The following is a 20,029-nucleotide window of genomic DNA, read 5'->3' as shown; positions in this document are numbered from 1 at the left end:
TGTGTGCATTCTATGCAGAGGCCCCGGGTGGACTCAGTTGGAATGTATCATCTTGATGTATTTAACTGAGTCTTAATAAAGCTTCCATTATCTAAAAAATAAAAGGCAAGGAAGCCATAAAAGTAATCCTGACTTAGTGTTACTACATTTTGCATATTACAAAGATGGTGATAACCATATGTTATAGATTTCAAAGCTTAAAAATCATTGATAATAATATTTATAGTTATCTCACCAATTACACTGTTAACGTTGTCCTGCCACAGTGCCACTAAAATAGCACAAAAGCAATCAAATAATGATGGTTAGTATCATGATCATTCCGATCTTTTTTCAAGACAACTTGCATCGTTAGAAGGTGAAGAAAACAAATGAGGAAGTGGCTCAGGTTCCTAGCAACACATTCAAGGCCAGCCTCAAAAGAAAATTAAGTTCCCAGATAAGAAAATGTTAATATAAAATTCTAAACAGATCCAAGATTACAAGTCTAAATGCAGTTCCTGTTTATTCATATTCATATAATTCAGTTACTATTTACTAAAAATTGACATGGAAATAGATTGTTGCTGGAGTTGTTGTTGTTGTTTTTTTTTTTTTTTGTCCTGGAGAATACTAGACAGGACAGGACTACCACTCCCAAGGGCAGTTAAGTTAGTGAAGTTCATAGTGTGTAGCTATAGGCACTAACTTACAAGGGTGAACAGTGATTTGGGATATTTTGAGGGATGGGTGCTCCGAAGCAATAAACAGATAGACAATACCACAAATACAAATATATCCCTGATGGAATTCTGCAGTCACAGAGTTCATGATCTGATAGTAGTTAAACTTGTGCACAAAGAAAGCCAGTGATCTCAATAAGGATAGTAACGCAGTAGCATACCTTTGCCTTCTCATTGTCAGTAGGTGTATCTGAGGTAGATTCCGCCTCCTTCTTGTAATCTACCTCATAATCCTTTTTTGACAGCAGAGGTGATCTCAATAAGGATAGTAACGCAGCACCCCCTCCTTCATCTCCAGTAATTATTGGTGACCTTTGAAAGGAATAGGGTTATTACTGATTAGTGATAGCATATTCTAGCACTAGGAATTTGGGTAAGAACCAGCAGATAACATAATAGATGTTCACTTCGAAAGGACGACACAAAGATCTTCCCCAGGTGGGATGTGAACTATGTGGCTGTTGCCACCAACTGCAGCAACAAGAGCTTCTAGTTTTCAGATTCACCAAATTCAACAACATCAAGAGAAACATTATTCTTCTTCAGAACTGTTCCGATGTCCCCTAACCTTTCATCTTTTACAGGGCTGCAAGGGACAATGTAGCATAATTTCAGCTCAGATAAAAATTTCAAATTGTTATTGCTCCTTCCAGTCACAAATCCACAGCATCCAATTCACATCAGCATAGAATTGTGACAGGAGAAGTTTGGAACAGAATCTATCATGCAACTTTTTTTGCAACTAGGAAGGTGGCTCGCGCGTATGCGCGGGCACTTATATTATTAAAAGGTAAGATTATTGTTTGTTCAGAAATTTTGTCTCATAGATTAAGGGCAAACTAAAGTTTGGATAATGTTATTTTATAATAATTTAAGGGTTCTATTTTTCTTAACGTATCTTAAAAAACCATTCACAAACTTAAGTAGGAGATGGATTAAGTACTTACGATTTTTGAATCATGTTTCTTTTTTCTCGAGTAAATAAAAAACTATTGCTAGTTAATTATCATATAATCCATCTATACGCATACCGTGTAGTACGACCGCAAATGAAAAATACGAGTGCAAGATACTCAAAATTCTTTTGATTAAATCGTCTCATGAAGGCGCATGATATAGTAATAAAGAGAGGGAAGCATATGCATGGGAAAAAAAGGAAGAAGGAGAAAAAATGAAAAAGGGAGGGGAAGCGTACGTACCCATGCACGTAGGTGCGTACCTATGCCGCGGGAGGAGAGATGGGACCTCGTACTATTTAGTTTGTTCTAAGATCAATTTAATCTAACGGTTTGTAATATTGGACCTACCGATTTAAGTGAAAATCAAGAAATAGATACTTTGTTTTTTTCTTAGAATTTCTAATATTTTCCCTAATTTATTAGAGCACCACGTCGCAGCTTGAGAGCATTTTAAGAAATTTTAAATGACTTAACACATGTAATTAGAATATTAACTGTGCAATATATATGTATGGGACATATGGTAATATTTGTTCCAGCTTCGTCCATGATTATATACATGTAGAGTGAAATTAATTTTGTGGCTTGCAAGCCATTAGATGTCTAATTAATAGCAATTAATTTTGACACCTATTTACAATTGTTCAGAGTAACTCTTACATATTCATCTTACGACTTTAATAATTTATCACCATGACTCGCATGAAAAAAAATATGTAGTACTTAAGGTTTAGGATAGCTGAAATTGATGAATTATATAATTTATGTGATAGTTTTTTTGAAATTGATGAATTATATAATTTATGTGATATTTTTTTTGAGGGTATAAATGAATGAATTGACTTCTAAAAAGTTAGAATGTTGTTAATTTAAAGAAGGCACTATTTAGAAACTTAGAAAGCATGCAAACAAAATTCCAAAATATGGAATCGGGAAAAAAAGAGAGGGCCTTAAACTCCCTTTATCACCCTTGTCGTAGTAAGAGTTCTATTAATATTCGTCAATATTGCGCTCATATTTATAACATAATGATTCCTTTCACCTATACGAACAAATAGTACAAAATCCAAATACGACATAACACAGATACATTATAATTATTATGTAATCAACTCTCGGTTTCAATTTAAATAGAGCTAATTAGTGTTGAGAAAAACACAATCCATGGTACTTAATTATTCTCTCACTGCATCACACATTTAATTTTCTTTTCATGTTATAACAAAATTAATCATCTCCATATATGATTTGATTTGTGGCAAGGTGGAAGCTTTACAGCGGTTGTGATCACCTTATATGTCTCAGACACTACACTTTGTCACACATGGGAAAGGCAAAGGTGCAGACGTGTATTGTGCAGCGGGCAAAAAGAGAATTTCGGACACTTTATTTATTAGCAAACAATAGATCCGATGATTATAATAATAAGTCCACCAGTTCTAGTGTAAGTTAAATTAGTTAATATAGATTTTAAATTGTTAATTTAATGGGTACACAATATAATGGTGTAGACCTTATTTTGAAACAGTGAATAATAGACCAAGGTAATGAAAAGTAGATCTGATGATTTATGTAATGGGGCCATCAGTTTATGTGCATGTATAAATTAATTAATATAGATATTGTTTATTTAATAGGTACATATCAATATAATTGTGTAAAATTTATTTTAAAATAGTGCATTATTTGAAAGGAAGATTCTTTGTTATATGATGGTAGATTCTTTGTTTTGTAAAATTATGATTATTTAAAAAATATATCCATTATATATATATAAATGTAAAAAGGAAAAAAAGGAAAAGAAAGGAAGCATACATACATGTACGTACGTATATACTCCACCTGCCACCTACCAACGCGCGGGAGGAGGATAGGTGGGACCCATGATATTTAGTTTGTTTTAAGATCGATATATCTAATGGTGTATAATATTGGACTCACCAATTTAAGTGAAAATCAAGGGGTAGATGTTTTGTTTTTTTCTTAGAATTTCTAGGATTTTCTCTATTTTATTAGAGCATCACTTGGCGGCTTGAGTGCGTTTAATAGGTACAGAATATAAATGTGTAAAATTTATTTTAAAATAGTGCAATATTTGAAAGGAAGTTTCTTTGTTATATGACGGTAGATTCTTTGTTTTGTAAAATTATGATTGTTTAAAAAAATATCCAGGGTGCGTAATAACTAAAATGCTCCCCTCACATGCCCCCCTACCCACCCCCCACCCCCACCCCACCCCCACTCCCACCCAGAAAAACCACCTTTCTCTCTCCTCCCCCACCCCCAACCGCCCCACACCCGCACCTTTTTGATGCCACGTTCTTTTTTTTTCGCGACCATCTTTTAGTAAGTAAATTACTTATAGTAGTAAAAGAGCCTATCAACCTATGAGTAAACGAGTTACTAACACTCCCGCACACCCAATTAATTTATGTTGTTTTCCTTCTAACGTGGAACCATAAGTAAAAGAATTACTAGGAGATTACGTCCGCGCCCAATATTGTTTTCGTCAATAAGTTATTGGTTTTTTTCACACTAGAGCCTCACTAAGTAAATCAATTACTCGTGAACATAATGTTAGATTAATTCGTTATTGTTGAGTAATAATTTTACTATCTAGTTAAATATAGTTAAATAGACTCAAGTATTTTTCACGGACACTTATTAGCACATGGTAAATGTTTTACAATAAACCTACACGATATGAATACAATGAGAAATATGAGAATAGTAACTTTTTTACAATAAGCCTACACGGCATGAAACAATCATATGGTGTGAGTAAACATTTTACTCCATGACAATATAACATAGATCTAGACACCGGCCGGTGGTTGGTGGCGGAGATGGCTGGCGCTGGCTGGACATTGACGGAGTCGCGTCATGGAGGTGGCCGTTGCTGCTCCTCCATGGCACTAGCTAGCAACCGGATCTGAAAATGTACTTGGTTGTATTCACATGAGCATAATGTACTCTGCTATACCTGAAAATGAGAAAGCAAAAATTAAATCCGGACTATAATGTTCTTGGGCTCGCCTTACTCCCAGCCTACAATTGAACATTGTGCAACTCAGCAGAATGAGAAAGCAAATACCAAATCCAGAAATAAATCTATTTGGTCAAGATGATCGGAATAAATCATTCAGCTGCAAGGTTCATTTTCTAGATTTTCTAGTTCAACTGAGCCGAATGAATCATTCCACTACACTATATTACAGATGGGCAGATGGCACAGTTCTAGAAGGGTTAAAACTAGAGGGTGAGCATTTAAGTAAAACCAAATAGATCCGTCTAAAACAATGATAAATTCTCAGATCATGAATCATGACACATCAGTAAATAACATTTGAAAAATAGATTTTTTTTTCCTCCGCGATGCAAAACTGGGATAAAAAATGGCTCATTTTTTCCTTCGCATAAATAAATGGGAATCAAGGAGTTTTAATCCTTCACTGATAAAAAACGTTACCATCATCACGTTAATAGGTTGTAGATTATTTTATTCAAACACCTTTGCTCTGTTGAACCACAAAATTTCAGAGAGTAGTTCAGAGAAAATCAATTGATATGCTCTGTTGAACCACAAAACTTCATAGAACTGCTACCTAATTGAGCTTCTAGAGTTTTCATTTATCAAACATATCAGAGAACCTGATGATGATGCTATTGGCAGTTATCCAAATATTGCACGCACAAATATATCACTAAACAAATGAAATTCACATGGGAACACTTTTCTGAATATATTGCACAAACAATTCATGACTGAACAAATGAAAATTAAGATGAGAGCATGGTTCTTCATGCGTTGCAAAAAAAAAAAACCTCTGGTATCAGGGCTATTCACTCATGATGCTTGATCCAGCAAAAGCAGCAATCATCACAACAATACATAGAACCAAATTCACTAAGAATACATGATCATTTATGAAAATATGTCCAATTACAGCTATTTCTGAAAATGCAAGCTCTAACAGATAGCACCGGTGGTTTATACAAGTTTTGAGTTGTATAAATTTGAGATTACTGTCGAAATTCAAACATACACAGATCATATCAGCCATGACATCTTAATTTATGAATAACGCTAGCACAAGTGGTTTGGATAATTTCTGAATCATATAAATTTTGAACAGAACACATGAACATTGAGAATTTAGCAGGCTTATTACAAACTACAAAGATATAAAGGGGCAAATTTTTTATTTCATACACTTATCGCTATTGATTTGTAATACTTGGTTACTGCTAAGCAAGGGAATAATATTAAGATGCTCTTAGAACAGCTCTGTTCAACTAGATCGAGACCACAAAAAGCCAAAAGCACAATAGTAACAAGCTCAGCTCAGAACTTCCATCGATCCAATAAAAAAAAAAAGGAACTAACCAGCGCCGCTGAGGGTGCAGCAGCACCAAATCCCACCGTTCTCCAGTCAGGCCTGGCAGGACTAGTCGCTGGCGCCTACAGCAAATGCGATCGACGAGCACTGTCTGTCCACGGGCAGTGGCGGACCTGCAAGCAGCAACCTACTCCCTCCGTCCCAAAAAAAGGCAAATCCTGGGTTTGCGTATCCAACTTTGACTGTCCGTCTTATATAAAATTTTTTTATAATTCGTATTTTTATTGTTGTTAGATGATAAAACATGATTAATACTTTGTGCGTGACTTGTCTTTTTAATTTTTTTCATAATTTTTTCAAATAAGACGGACGGTAAAACATTGGGCACGGAAACCAGGGTTTGTCTTTTTTTGGTACGGAGGGAGTACATCTCTGCCTGGGTCTCTGCTATGCTTCGACAGCCCAATGGTCGTCGATCCACCCCAGATCAGGCGAGTCCCGAGCCTACATTGACTGCATCCAGCAGGGGACGCCGGCGACGGCTAGAGAGGGAGGTCGGAGTCATGGGAGAAGGCAGCACCAGTGAGCACGAAGCCTACCCCGGATCAGCCGTTGCCCAGTCGTAGCCAACGGATCTGGCACCACTCAACTCGCATGCCACGGGAGTTGGGAGCAGGTCCCGGTCGGGTCCGGCACGAGCAGTCTGCGCGCCCCGCCCATCACCTCCAAGACGCTCGCGCCCTACCCAGCGGCGCCGATGGCCTCGGCGAGCGCGGGCGGAATGGCGGCGAATGCGCCCGATTGGAGGAGCACGAAGCCTCTTCCCCCTCGCCTCCCCCATCCTCCACCGTCGCAAGCCGTCGCCGTCGCCGGCCACGCCATTGCCGACTACGCCGCTGGGCTCTCCTCCCGCCGCCACCGGGCCGCCACCGCCGGATCCGGGTGGAGGACGGTCGCCTGCCGCTGCCGCAAGCCGTCGCCGTCGCAGGCCGTCGTCGTCGCCGGCCGCGCCCGCCGCTTCCGCAAAGCGTCGCCATCGCTGGCTACCGGAGGAAGCCCGAGCCAATAGCCGCACGCCGCCCACACGCCTCGCCATCACCGGATTCACCGCCCGAACCTCCTCGTCTCCGAGCCGTGGCTGGATGCGCCTCGCCGCCGCTCCTCCTCATCCCTGAACTGCCGCTGCCGGAGCCGCACGCCGATACGGCCACGACCCGACGACGACCCCCGGTGGGAGTGGGCGGTGATTAGGTCGGCCGCCCGTCGCCTGCACACCGCCACTCCTTGGCCGTAGGCGGCGGTGGGGCAGGGGAGGAGCACCAGATCCGTAAAAAGTGGAGAGAAAGGAGAAAGTGGGTGGACGGTTTCTACTACAAGACAGGGAGTGAGTAATATAGGCAGCAGATAGATTTGATAGTAAACAATTTACTCCGTAAATATGGGAGGGGAGAGCTGGGGTGCACCGGCGGGAGGGGGGGGGGGTGCGTGGGGTGGGGGGTAGGATGTGAGGAGGAGCATTTTAGTTATTACGCACCCTGGGTTTAGTATAGTATGTGTGTATATATATATATATATATATATATATATATATATATATATATATATATATATGGAAAAAAGAAAAAAAAGGAAAAGAAAGGAAGGAAGCATACGTACATGTACGTACGAACCTGCCACCTGCCAACGCGCAGGAGGAGGATAGGTGGGACCCATAGTATTTAGTTTGTTTTAAGATCAATTTTATCTAATGGTGTATAATATTGGATCCACCAATTTAAGTGAAAATCAAGGGGTAGATTTTTTGCTTTTTTCTTAGAATTTCTAGGATTTTCTCTATTTTATTAGAGCGCCACTTGGCGGCTTGAGAGCGTTTGTAGGAAGTCTTATGGACAGTATATAATAGAAGATAGATAATAGATAGATAGATAGATAGATACCTGCCAACAAAAACAACTATCCTCTGGCTCAGTGTTTTGTCGGCATGATTTCTCAGTGCCAGTTCGGCAACCTCTAAAGCAGCAGTCAAATTTGCTTCACCACTAACTTTCAGCCCTGCAAAGATAAGTATTTCAGTTATAGGAATATATGTGGCACATGATTTCTTTAAAGCAGCAGTATTATCAACTATCAAGTATCTGATCGATCACAAGAAGACTTAACATTTTGCGGTTCTCATTCCATACATATCCTCTCTTCCTTGTAATATAGATATTTCCTCCGTTTCATATTATAAGACTTTTTATTATTGCCCATATTTATATATATATGTTAATGAGTCTATACATATATGTGTGCCTAGAAAGTCTTATAACCTGAAACGGAGGTAGTAATATTTTAGAATGGTACAAAAAAAATGAAAGCAAATATAGATGACGAGTTTATGACAGTACGAATGTACAATTACTACCACACTGCCTTTAAAAACAAGTGAACCATACATGGGAGACATATATCAGCATCATTTCTTCGTATGGATTTTGCTAAGTCGTACAACAACAGAATGTGGTTACATATTCCATAAGCAACACAGAAACCACAAATCTTCCTACTTAATCCTTGATCATATTTGACTAAGTGATCAGACCCATATATGTTTAGAATTGCATTCCAGTAGTATAAGCTAATTTAATGGTTCCTTGCGCTTAGCACTACCCTACAAAATAAAGAGATCAGTGTGCTTGTCACCATTTGGCAAATAACGTGATGGATTGATCAGTGAACTACTATTGTGCAGTAACTAACATCATTTCTAACTGAACTGATAATCCTGGACAAGACAGAACCATATATTCAGAATTGAATTCCAGGAGGATAAGCAAAGTTGATGGTTCCTTGGCAACTTAGCGTTCATTTAACACTACATTTTTTTGCAAACAACATCATGGATTGATCAATAAACCATATGCACGACTGCACGCTAACCAACCAACCATCATTTATCAAAGTTACCAAACCAAACCAAAGTGATCATGGATTGATCAAGGAACTATCCCACATTCTGGAATAGTGGGAGGAACAGGCGAAATCACACAATTATGGATGTGTTTGGATGGAGGGATATGGGTGGATAGGACATGGCGGCCCATTTTTTGTGGGTGTTTGGTTCCTGGTCGGAGGTGGGATAGGGCGGCCCGGAGGGGAATATTCCCCCCAGATGCTGGATGGGGGGATCCGGCCGATTCGGCCGGATGCAGCCGCCCGAGCGCCCGGGCGAGCGGGGGCGAGCGATAGTGGGTCGCGTCACCCCTCTCACCACAGTGCGAGCTTGGCGGCGGCTAGGGTGAGTGACGACGTGAGCTCGGCGGCAGCCAGGCCAGGCGACGAGAGAGGAGGCGACGACGGTGGGCAGCGAGCTCGGCGGCCGGCGTGGGCGACGAGCGCGGCGGCAGTGGGACGCGAGCTCGGCGGCCGGTGAGAGAGGAGACGGGAAGAGGATGCGCCGACGGCAACTGGATCTGGGGGCGGCGTGCCGCGCCGGCGAGAGAGGACGCACGGCGGCGGTCGGGGAGAGAGGAGACGGGGTGGCGGTGGGTGAGAGAAGAGGCGCAGCGGTGGCCGGTGAGAGAGGAGGCGCAGCGGTGGCCGGTGAGAGAGGAGGCGCTGACGACGGCCGGATCTGGAGCGGCGGCGGCCGGAGGAGGCGCGGCGGCGGCCGGCGAGGGCGAGAGATGAGGCGAAGGGCGGCCGACGAGGACGAGAGAGGAGGCGAGGGGCGGCCGGCGATTTCGAGAGAGGAAGATTTTTTTTTCTTTTTTCTTTTTTTCTCCTTCCCCTTTTATTTCGTTCTGTTTTTTATTTCTATTTATTTTTTTAGTAGGTTGAAATAGGGGTAAACTCACCACTTCTAATGGAAGAGTGATTGTACCCACTCATCCATCCCACTCCTCCAACCAAACAAAAAAATGGATCACCATATCCACTTTCATCCCTACAACCAAACAAAAAACTGGATCACCATATTCACTCCACCAAACAAAAAACTGGATCGCCATATCCAGGAAAATATGGACCGCCATATCCCATCCAACCTTGACCGGGAACCAAACACACCCTATATGGAGATTGGGGGCCAGTCACGCACCGCGCATGCAGGCGAGGAACTTGACGGGGTCGCTGGTGAGCGCGAGGAGCACGCGCACTCTGTCCCCAGCCATGGCCGGCACCCGGCCGTGTTCGCCTGATTCGACTGCAACGAACACGACGCCCCCAAAAACTCCCGGAGTCAAAAAAAAAAACCCCAAAAATTGTGTGAACACGAGGTTGCAGTCGAACCGCCATTTTCGTGGCGAACACGAGGTTGGCGGCGTCGGCCTGCGCCTGGAGCCGCGTCGGCGGGTAGTCCTCCTTCAGCATCCACACCGAGTCGTCGACGCATATCATAGTTGCCTGCATGCTCCTCTGCGAATGCATTGGGTTCCAGCCAACAATAAAAACCTTCAGAAATTAATCACCGTAGCGAACTCGCGGGTAGCCGCGGAGCGAGCGCCGAATGGGGGAAGCGAGAGGAGGGAGGAAATGGGGGAGAGGAGGGGGTGGGGTGGACCTGGAGCTCGAGCACCATGGCCGGCGGCGGGGAGCGGGAGCGGAGGAGCGAGGTGGAGGAGGGGTGCGGCGCGTGGTGTTCCACCGGGTTGCTTTGCTTGCAGAGGAAGGAGGAAGAGGAGGGGTGGGATTTTGGTGCGGGCGATTCGAACGACGAAACGTTCCAGAAGGTTTTGGAGTTTGCAAGCAGAGGTTTTGCCTTCCCCTGTTCCCCACCCAAAGCCGTTAACCGCAGCGAGCTATTATCAACTATAACTCCGATGAAATTTGGATTGAGAGAATGAAGGGACAGCTTATGCATCACTCGGGTGATTAATCACCCAGATTTTTTCCTCCCTTGGATTTGCATCCAACGGACTACAAAATAAAATAACTAATACAAATTTACTTACACAACATTTTTATCAAAATTACAGTGCACTTACATGTCATATCAACTAAATTTACAATGTAATTTTAGTTATATAGGACTGTAATTTTATATTTGAAATAAAATAACTAATGCAAATTTACTTACACAATATTTTCATCAAAATTACAGTGCACTTACATGTCATCAAAATTACAGTGCACTTACATGTCATATCAACTAAATTTACATATGTAATTTTAGTTATATAAGACTGTAATTTTATATTTTAAAGAAAATAATAAGTACATATTTACTTACACATTATTTTTATCAAAATTAAAGTGCACTTACATGTCAAATCAACTAAATTTACAAATGTAATTTTAGTTATATAGGATTGTAATTTTATATTTTAAAGAAAATAATAAGTACATATTTACTTACACATTATTTTTATCAAAATTACAGTGCACTTACATGTCAAATCAACTGAATTTACAAATGTAGATTTAGTTAAATAGGATTATAATTAATATCAACTGAATTTACATATGTAATTTTAGTTAAATAGGACTGTAATTTTATATTTTATTTTAGTTATATAGGATATTTACACGTAGCTAGGATGTAAATTTCTTGTGAATCGTGATCAGCGGCAAACGTGGGACCCACGAGGTCTCCTCTCCACCTCACGACAACATTGACGCAGAATCGTGTACTGATCTCGGCGCATAATTGTAGGGGCAAAAATCTGTCAAATATCAACGAAAAATCACCCGTGTGATGTTTAGCAAAATCGGAGAATGAATATATCTTTTTTTTGACAAATTGATCCTTTCTAAAAACTTATTTTGAAATTACACCATGCAAAAAAAAATCAACCAAAAATGATCCACGACCTCAGCCCCACCACCTTGTTGTGGAGGTTGTACGCGTCAACACCGGGTCCGTTGGCGCTGACTCCCGTGTTCACATGGAACCCGAGCCAATCACCTCACTTACATGGCAGGGGCTCTTCACCAACCATATTGCCGCTGAAAGGAAAGACTTAAGCACCAATGTAGATGGGGCCAGAAGGAAAGACCTCCTTCGGGACATTGCCGCGCGAGGTCATCTCGTCCAACACAGCTCCTGTGTTGTGCAGCCATGAGGCGCTAAGCCGCCAACCTCGGCGTCGGACTAAAAGGCCTCAGCACCATCTACCTTTGCGGTTTGGAACATAGTCATGCGAGGCTGTAGAGCGCTGAGGTGTTCAAACTCAGCGCCAATGCACGTGGCGCCAAGGTTTTCAAGCTCAGTGCCGATGCACCTGCTCTGAGCTAGGCTTGCAGTTGGCTGCCTAGAGGCCATACCTTAGCGCTAAGCTATATGGAGCTAAGTTTGGACTCTTCAGCGCCATCTTCCTTAGCTATGAAGTATGGCCCCAAGCAGGAACTAACAACCAGCTCTATATCCAGTCATCACCACCTGCAAATACACCCCTAGCACACATCCATCCATCCGAAATCAATTCACATCCATCCATCCAAAATCCATACACAGCACTACATCCACATCCCTTGCCACATCCATCCATACCCTTTACAGCATACAAGAAGCCAAAATAAAGGTTCGCACAAGTTCGAACATAGATATGCCAACTAACTTACCTCTTCCTACCCATAGGAGCACTAGGATGGTCCAGGGTATTCTTCCGATCCCTGAACTGAGCCCTCTTATACTGTGATCGAGATGGACCCCCTTGATAATTGTGGGGAGGAGGGGAGGGTCCGACTTCCACTTGCTCCTCGTCCTTTTCCTCTCCCTCTCCCTCTCCCTCCTTCCGACTTTCCTTCCTCCACCCCTCTCCCCCCCCACCCCCACCCCCTCATTGTCTCGTCGAGCTGGTTCGACGGCATCATCGGCACATCCTAGCCATGCCGCCATTTTCCTAAATCGCTGGCATAGAGTCCACAACCAAGAGAACGAGTAAGGCTTAAGGTTCACAAAATGTGTATAGTGCGCGGTTTTTGGATCTCTACCTATAGTGCATTTGTGAAGAACTCTGCTGTCACGACCAGAAATTTAGCCAAATTTTCAAACTATTCTGTGTATAAATCCTTGTCCAAGAATCAAGCTAGGGTACACAAAATAACAAATTAATATATAGATCCAAATGTAAATAAAGTGTAAATACTTACAGAATAGGCATTTAGTCATCACACCAAAAGAAGGCAGCAACGGAAAAGAGGTGATCCTAGTAAACACAACTGGAGTATAAGCCTTGGTACTTTAACTTCGTTTTCAACTCAGTAGCACTACACTTCTGAAAAATGGTAATTATAGCAAGGCTAAGTATAACCACCGTATGACGCAAGCCACACCAATGACACAATCGTGCAAGGGGAAACAAGTGAGGTTTGTGGCTATTTGCATAAAGGCGGTTGTAAACATTTATAGTTGAAAACAATAAAATTGTTGATTAATTAAGGCAAGATTAAACCTCCACTGAACAACGCTACACCATGTTGAACAGATCTAACCATACCACATGAACTACACTAGTTCATTAAGTCAAATTAATTAATGGTGTGAAACTAATCACGGTGCATCTAGTCGATCGCCTATAATCGCGAGCATGACTATTCGAATAGTTTTACTCTTACCAAAGGTGCACAACTGTACCCATAAGAGACAAGACACAATCCACCATTTTTCACCGTGCTATACCTGACACGTCACCATGCGAGTGTGACAAGACCCTTCGCTTAACTCCCCCTAACCAATCACACCACGCTGAGGTTTCACCCCCCCCACCCTTAAGCTGGGTGGGCAGCCCCCCCCCCCCCTAACATCCCAAAAATTAGCCATATGCTAATTTTGCATCATGCCGATTCTTATGTTTTTAATAACCTTCTAAACCTTGGAAAATATAATCAAAGGAACCTCCTAAAACTAACCTGCATAAAATCTCTCTCTGTATTTAATTTATTTTATGATTTTTCATTTAAAATTTATCTTGAGGTATTTCTTGATTTGGTTTAACACCTTCTTTTGACAAAATTCCTCTATTCAAATTATTTGAAAAACCTTTTATGAATTATGGTCCAAGAAACCCTCCAATATTATCCTTTGAACTCAAACCACCATAATTCCAATTCTATTGGAATTATTTCTTTGACAAACCCATAATCTAGGTTTGCCTCTAAAATTCCTTAGTTCTTCTCCATCCAAAATCTTCTACAGTATCATTAACTCTTTTTGGAGAAAAGGCATTGCCCAGCTTTCATTAAAAAGCCAACAAGGTTCATACAGAAAGTAAAACAAGACATGAAGATAAAAGGGGCTGGAGACTACCCAGTAAGTGATAGAGCGCAATGGCTGCTGGCACAGCCCAAAAGACAAGCCAGAAATAACTACTCAGAGTGAACAACCAAAAAGACATCCCTGGAGTATAAGCTGAAAATCATTCAGGTCTTCATCAGGGGTTTGAGCCTGTTGCCCTTCGAGTACTGGCAAGCAGTAAGGCCCTTGAGGCGTCCAAATCGCTCCGCTGGATCTGCGGCGCCAGTTGTCTCCACTGTAGAAGAAAAGAAACAGCTTTGGAGGCAAATGAGAGGGATCAGAGGTTAGTTTTCCATTGAAAACCCAATCGTTTCGCATCAGCCAAATCGCCCATGTGCCTGCAGCTAAGCATGCAAGCAAAACAGATTTTTGTCCATCTTTTTGAATGTTTAACTTCTCTAAAAGATCTTCCCTAGAACTAGGAATATTATCCCAACCAAAGGCGTCTCTATAGCAGCACCACATAAATTGAGAGATATGGCATCTAAACATCAAATGATCTACATCTTCAGTCTGCCCACACAGTTTACAATTTGGACTTCCAGACCATTTCATTTTCTTCAGCTGCCCAGCAGCTTGTATTCTCCCCTTTAACATTAACCAGAATAAAATTTTGACTTTCAAGGGGATGGAGGACCTCCACAGGTCCTGCATCACTTTGTCCTTGACTCCTCCAAAACTTAGAGCTTGATACAAGGTTTTCGCTTTGTAAAAGCCATTTTTGGTTAGTTTCCAGATTATACAGTCTCTTTCCTCCTTTAAATGGATCTCCCTTGGTGTGTTATGAAGGTCATTCCACTCATTCAAATCCCTCTCCCCCAGAGATCTTCTCAGTTCTATGTACCAGTCCCCCTCTAAACACATTTGAGAGACAGTCTTCTCTTTATCCGCACACATTCTGTAAATGTTGGGATACTGAGTTTTTAAAGGAGTCTCCCCAATCCAAACATCACTCCAAAAGTTGGTTGCTTTACCATTTCCCACTTTGTAAGAACTCCCCAAATCCATCCATTTCTTCACCTCATGTAAGCCTTTCCAAAACTGTGAGCTCTCCTCAGCTTTAGACTGGAAAAAACCTCCCCCATCCTTCATGTATTTATTCCTCAACAACACACAACAGGGATCTTCTTTCCCAGATTCAAGTCTATAGATCCATTTACATAACAAAGCAATGTTCATTTTCCTTGTGTCAATGAAGCCAAGTCCTCCAAACTCTTTAGGTCTGCATAAGGCCTCCCATTTAATCATATGGTACTTTCTCTTCTTTTCCAATCCCTCCCAAAAAAATCTCGCTCTAATAGAATCCATCTTATTGTGCACTCCCTCAGGTAATAGGTAAACTCCCATCATATATAAAGGAATGCTGCTAAGACATGAGTTTATTAAGATTGCTTTTCCCCCATAAGATAAGTAACCACATTTCCAAGTAGCAAGCCTTTTCTCAATCTTGTTGGGAGGAATATCTAAATCAGCGTTGGTCAGTTTATTCATACTGATTGGGATCCCTAGGTAAGTAAAAGGCATCTTTCCAGCTTGACAGTTAAACAGATCAGCCACTCTTTGAGTTTCCATCTCATCTCCACCTATGACCATGATCTCACTCTTTTGGTAGTTAATCTTAAGACCAGACATAGCCTCATAGCAGTATAGCAGAAATTTCACAGTAACAATGTTCTCCTCTGTGTTGGTCATGAAAAGTATGGTATCATCAGCATATTGTAAGTGTGTCAAGCCACCAGGAACTAAATGTGGTACTGCTTGTTTAGCATTATTCAACATTTCGGATAAAGCATCAGCAACCAAGTTGAATAAAAGAGGGGAAAGTGGATCCCCCTGTCTTACTCCCCTATAAGTCTTAAAGAAGTCTTTCACCTCCCCATTAATATTGACTGCCATCTTCCCTCCTATGGTTGCCATTTTAACCCACTGAATCCATCTATCACTGAAACCTTTCTTATGCAGAACATCAAACAAAAAACTCCATTGCACCTTGTCGTATGCCTTTTCAAAATCGAGCTTGAAGATGATACCTGATTTCTTCTCTTTTTTTAGTTCATGTAAAACTTCATGTAGGATAACCACCCCATCCAGATTCTGCCTTCCTGGAATAAAGGCAGTTTGACTCTCCCCTATTACCTTCTGAGCAATTTCAGACAACCTCCTTGTTAGGATCTTGGTGAGAAATTTGAAACACACATTGAGGAGGCATATTGGTCTAAACGATTTGATAGTATTAGCATCTTTAACCTTGGGGATCAAAGTTATGACTCCATAGTTTAATCTCCTCATGTCCAGTTTACCTTCATACAAAAGTTCCACCATTTCTCTCAATTGTTCTTTTAGTTGGGGTATCATTAACTCTTTGGTCATGCTCCTATTTTGATCTAGCCTCCCATTCCAATTTCCTCAACTAAGTCTTCTCGGCACAAGAATAGCAATATTATAAATATTAGAATGATATTTTTATTTAATCCTCCTCTTCCAAATTAATTTTCTTTTAGCCACAAGTAATTCTCTAGAATCCACGAAATATATTTTGGGCCGAAATTCCTTTCTCCCTCCTTTTCGGCTCATCTTCCTCTTCAGCCCAAGCCGGCCCAACCCAGCTGAGCCGCTCTTCCTCTCTCTGTGGGCGCGCACGCCGCCGCTGCCGCCGCCCACAGCCATGGCGCCGCCGCTTTGTAGTCTTGCGCCGTCGCCCGCGGCTTTCCCGCCGCCGCTGCTATCTTGCCGTCGACGCGAAGGAATCGCCGCCCGACGTCAGCTACACTTCATCACGCCGACGTCAGCAGCAGGGACGAACCGCCATCGTCAGCCAATCAGAGGACAGAGCCGGCGCCGCCGTTCTTTTCTCCACGTCGCTGCAGCCGTATCCTCGTCGTCCTTCTCCTCCGAACCGCCATTAGCCACCGCCTCTCGCCGCCTATAAATAGAAGGCGAGCCCTCCCCTTTTCTCCACACATCAACAGAGCCTCGAGCTCTTCCTTTCTCTCTCCTGCCATGTTCGGCCGCCACCCACCACTGGACGATCTCCTCCTCCATTGATCCCCTTCCTACTACCTTTCACCACCGACCTTGCCTCACTGAGGAGAGTCCATTTTCCCACCTTCCCCTCTCCCTCCACCCCTAGCTTGGCCACCATCGCCCCTCCTTGTGGTAACCGCAACCAAACTCTTGCCACTGCCGTTCCAGCCATCCTCCTCTCTCCCTCTTCCTTCCACCGACCTCCCCGGATACGCAGCAAGCAGGAACACGCTTGGCCGCCGCCGTCGAGGCCGTTCACTCACCGGAGCACCGACGCCCTACTCCCTCTCTCTCCTCTGTTACCCGGCTGGAAGGAGGAGAAAAAAAAGACGGAGACGGGAAGGAGAAGAAATTAAGAATATTCCCTGACAGGTGGACCCCAGCACAGTAACTCTTCCTATTTTCCCTATTTAATTCAAATCCAATTCTTTAGAAGCACATATCTCCTAAACCGTAGATCCGATTCTAGTGAAACTTGGACCTAAATTCATATAAATTCAAAATCTACATTTTGATACCCAATTTGCTATTTTATTTGAATTTTCTTAATTTATTTAAATGTTATTTGCTTTTCAAATATCTCCTTTTACTCCAAAATACCCTTTGCCACTAAAAAGCCGCCAGTTGGAACTTTACGCCTTCCATGGGGATGCTCGTGGTCTATTGGCCCCGACATCGAACCGTTGCCTGTAAAGTCTGGCTCCCAGATATGACTCTACAACGTACCGGACAGGGATGACTTTAGTGTTTCGAGGGCTGTCACCACCTCTACACCCCCTCAAACCTACTGTGAGATACAAAGCAAACACCGGAAATTAACTACCCAGACACTACGTCTACGCAGTTTAATAACTACTTTAATGTTAGCTAAACACTAAAGCAACCACTATAAATTACTGGATTATAGTGATCAGTGATCCCGTACGTTCATTAGGAACTAACTAAGAGGTAACTCTCATAGAATAAATTTTAAATACTCGTAATGATATTTAATTAAAGCAGAATACTTATCAGAGTAAAAGAAACAAGAAGAGGATTACCGATAACTCCGGAATTCCTCCGACTTCCTGTACTCTACTCTCTCCTTCATTTTAGTATACAATATAGTACAATAGAGCCTCTTATAATTCAGCTCAAGCTTCCAAGTGCGTGTTGAAATGAGTGAAGTGAATTCTATTTATAGGGTAGGTATGATGATGCGAAATGTCTAATCTGCCCTCCAACCGCCATCAGGAGCAAATCAGGAACGTACATACCAAAACATGAATCAAACGGTTGTCACCACCTAGGCTGGGCTAGATGGCCTGTTGCCTCAGCCTGGGCCTTCCCCTTGCTCTGTCTTATCCAATTCGAGGAGCGATGGGCCTATTTTCTAATAATTCTACAAAGTTTAAGGCCCACTCTTAGATGGATAAAAGAAATCCTTCATTGAAGTCTGGTTTTCATCCCAACTTTGACGGTTTATTACCTGCATCCAAATATACACCAACACTCATGGAATATGTTAGAATTAAACCCTACCACTATGTTGAATGTGTTATTCATGATGTTTTATGCAGGCATTGGCAGCATAGAATTGGCATTTAACAGCCGCCAACACTTGATGATTGCAGTATCAAATCAGTTGGCACGCGCTTGACACACTCGAGGCTAGCATTGGACCTGCACTGGAGTTAAGCAGATCTCCCAGGCCACCGTGTTTTCACATCAACATTAGCTTCGTTTGTTGTGTGCTCCAGGGAAAGTGAGGTAGACGGCAAGTGGTGATAGCTTGTCCGTCCCTTGTATTCCTCCATGTTCGGGTACATCATAGAGCTCAAGGTCGGACTCAGCTTGGCAGACCAGGGGAGGCCCGGTGCCCGAAGCATTCGATAGAGTTTTACCTTTAACTTAAGTTAGTTAATTAAGTCCATAGGAATCCTCTCTAGCTTAAGCCTAGCATTTATTGTTGCCCTTGGATAGAATCCCGTTCGTATATAGTACACACATGTCCTTATGTTCGATACCCTTGGGTCACTCTAAGGGGAAGTGCTATAACGGTATCCGTGCGCTTGCGGATTTATCTATGTGCGTAGAAAATTCCAACATTGGCTTCATGGTGTCCAACCACGGCTTTGAGGCAAATCCTGGCAAAATAGCCGTCATCCACTCAATGGAGCCGCTTGCCGACTTGAAGAAGCTGCACAAGCTGACTGGGTGCATGGTGTCACTTAACCGCTTCACGTCCCAACTAGGCGAACGTGGCATGCCATTCTTCATGCTCCTCAAAAAGTCTGATGACTTCACCTGGACTCCAGAAGCCCAAGCAGCCTTCAACGACTTTAAGCGGTACCTAACAAGTCCACCCATCCTCACAACACTCCCAAAAGAGCCGATTCTGTTATAGATTACCGCCACCTCAAGCGTTGTCAGCACAGTCCTAGGTGTCGAAGAGAAGAAGATGGATCGATCAAGAAGATACAACGATCAGTCTACTTCATTAGTGAAGTCCTTAGTGAGTCGAAGACGCGATACACGCAGATTCAGAAACTACGCCACGCAATATTCATCACGGTCCGCAAACTCAGCCACTGTTTTCAAGCTCATCCGGTGTCAGTCGTCACCTCTCACCCCCTCCGCTATGTCATGTTTAACAAAGAGGCCACCGGACGCATCGCCAAGTGGGCACAGCTGATGGCGTTTGACATCTCCTTCCAACTTCGGGTAGCCATCAAGTCTCAAGTGCTCTCTGACTTCATCACTGAATGGACGGAAGAACAACAACCG

General features: G+C 42.6%; 1 protein-coding gene across 1 annotated transcript; it reads right to left on the bottom strand.

The window, feature by feature from the left end:
* Positions 1-4,328: 4,328 nt before the first annotated feature.
* LOC4348155 (uncharacterized) lies at positions 4,329-7,261 on the bottom strand. Its single transcript, XM_015757480.3, has 2 exons — positions 6,069-7,261; positions 4,329-4,664 (listed from the first exon to the last, which is right to left on the bottom strand). The coding sequence occupies exon 1, from the start codon at positions 7,115-7,117 to the stop codon at positions 6,617-6,619; it is 501 nt and encodes a 166-aa protein (XP_015612966.1). The 5' UTR covers positions 7,118-7,261; the 3' UTR covers positions 4,329-4,664; positions 6,069-6,616.
* Positions 7,262-20,029: the final 12,768 nt, after the last annotated feature.

Source organism: Oryza sativa, chromosome 10 (assembly GCF_034140825.1).
Source record: "Oryza sativa Japonica Group chromosome 10, ASM3414082v1".
Taxonomy (NCBI): domain Eukaryota; kingdom Viridiplantae; phylum Streptophyta; class Magnoliopsida; order Poales; family Poaceae; genus Oryza; species Oryza sativa.
This window is presented reverse-complemented; position numbering and strand designations above follow the sequence as displayed.

What these genes read in the sequence shown, in the direction of transcription:
- LOC4348155 (XM_015757480.3), bottom strand. Translation starts at nt 7,117, where the DNA reads ATGGCGAGGCGTGTGGGCGGCGTGCGGCTATTGGCTCGGGCTTCCTCC.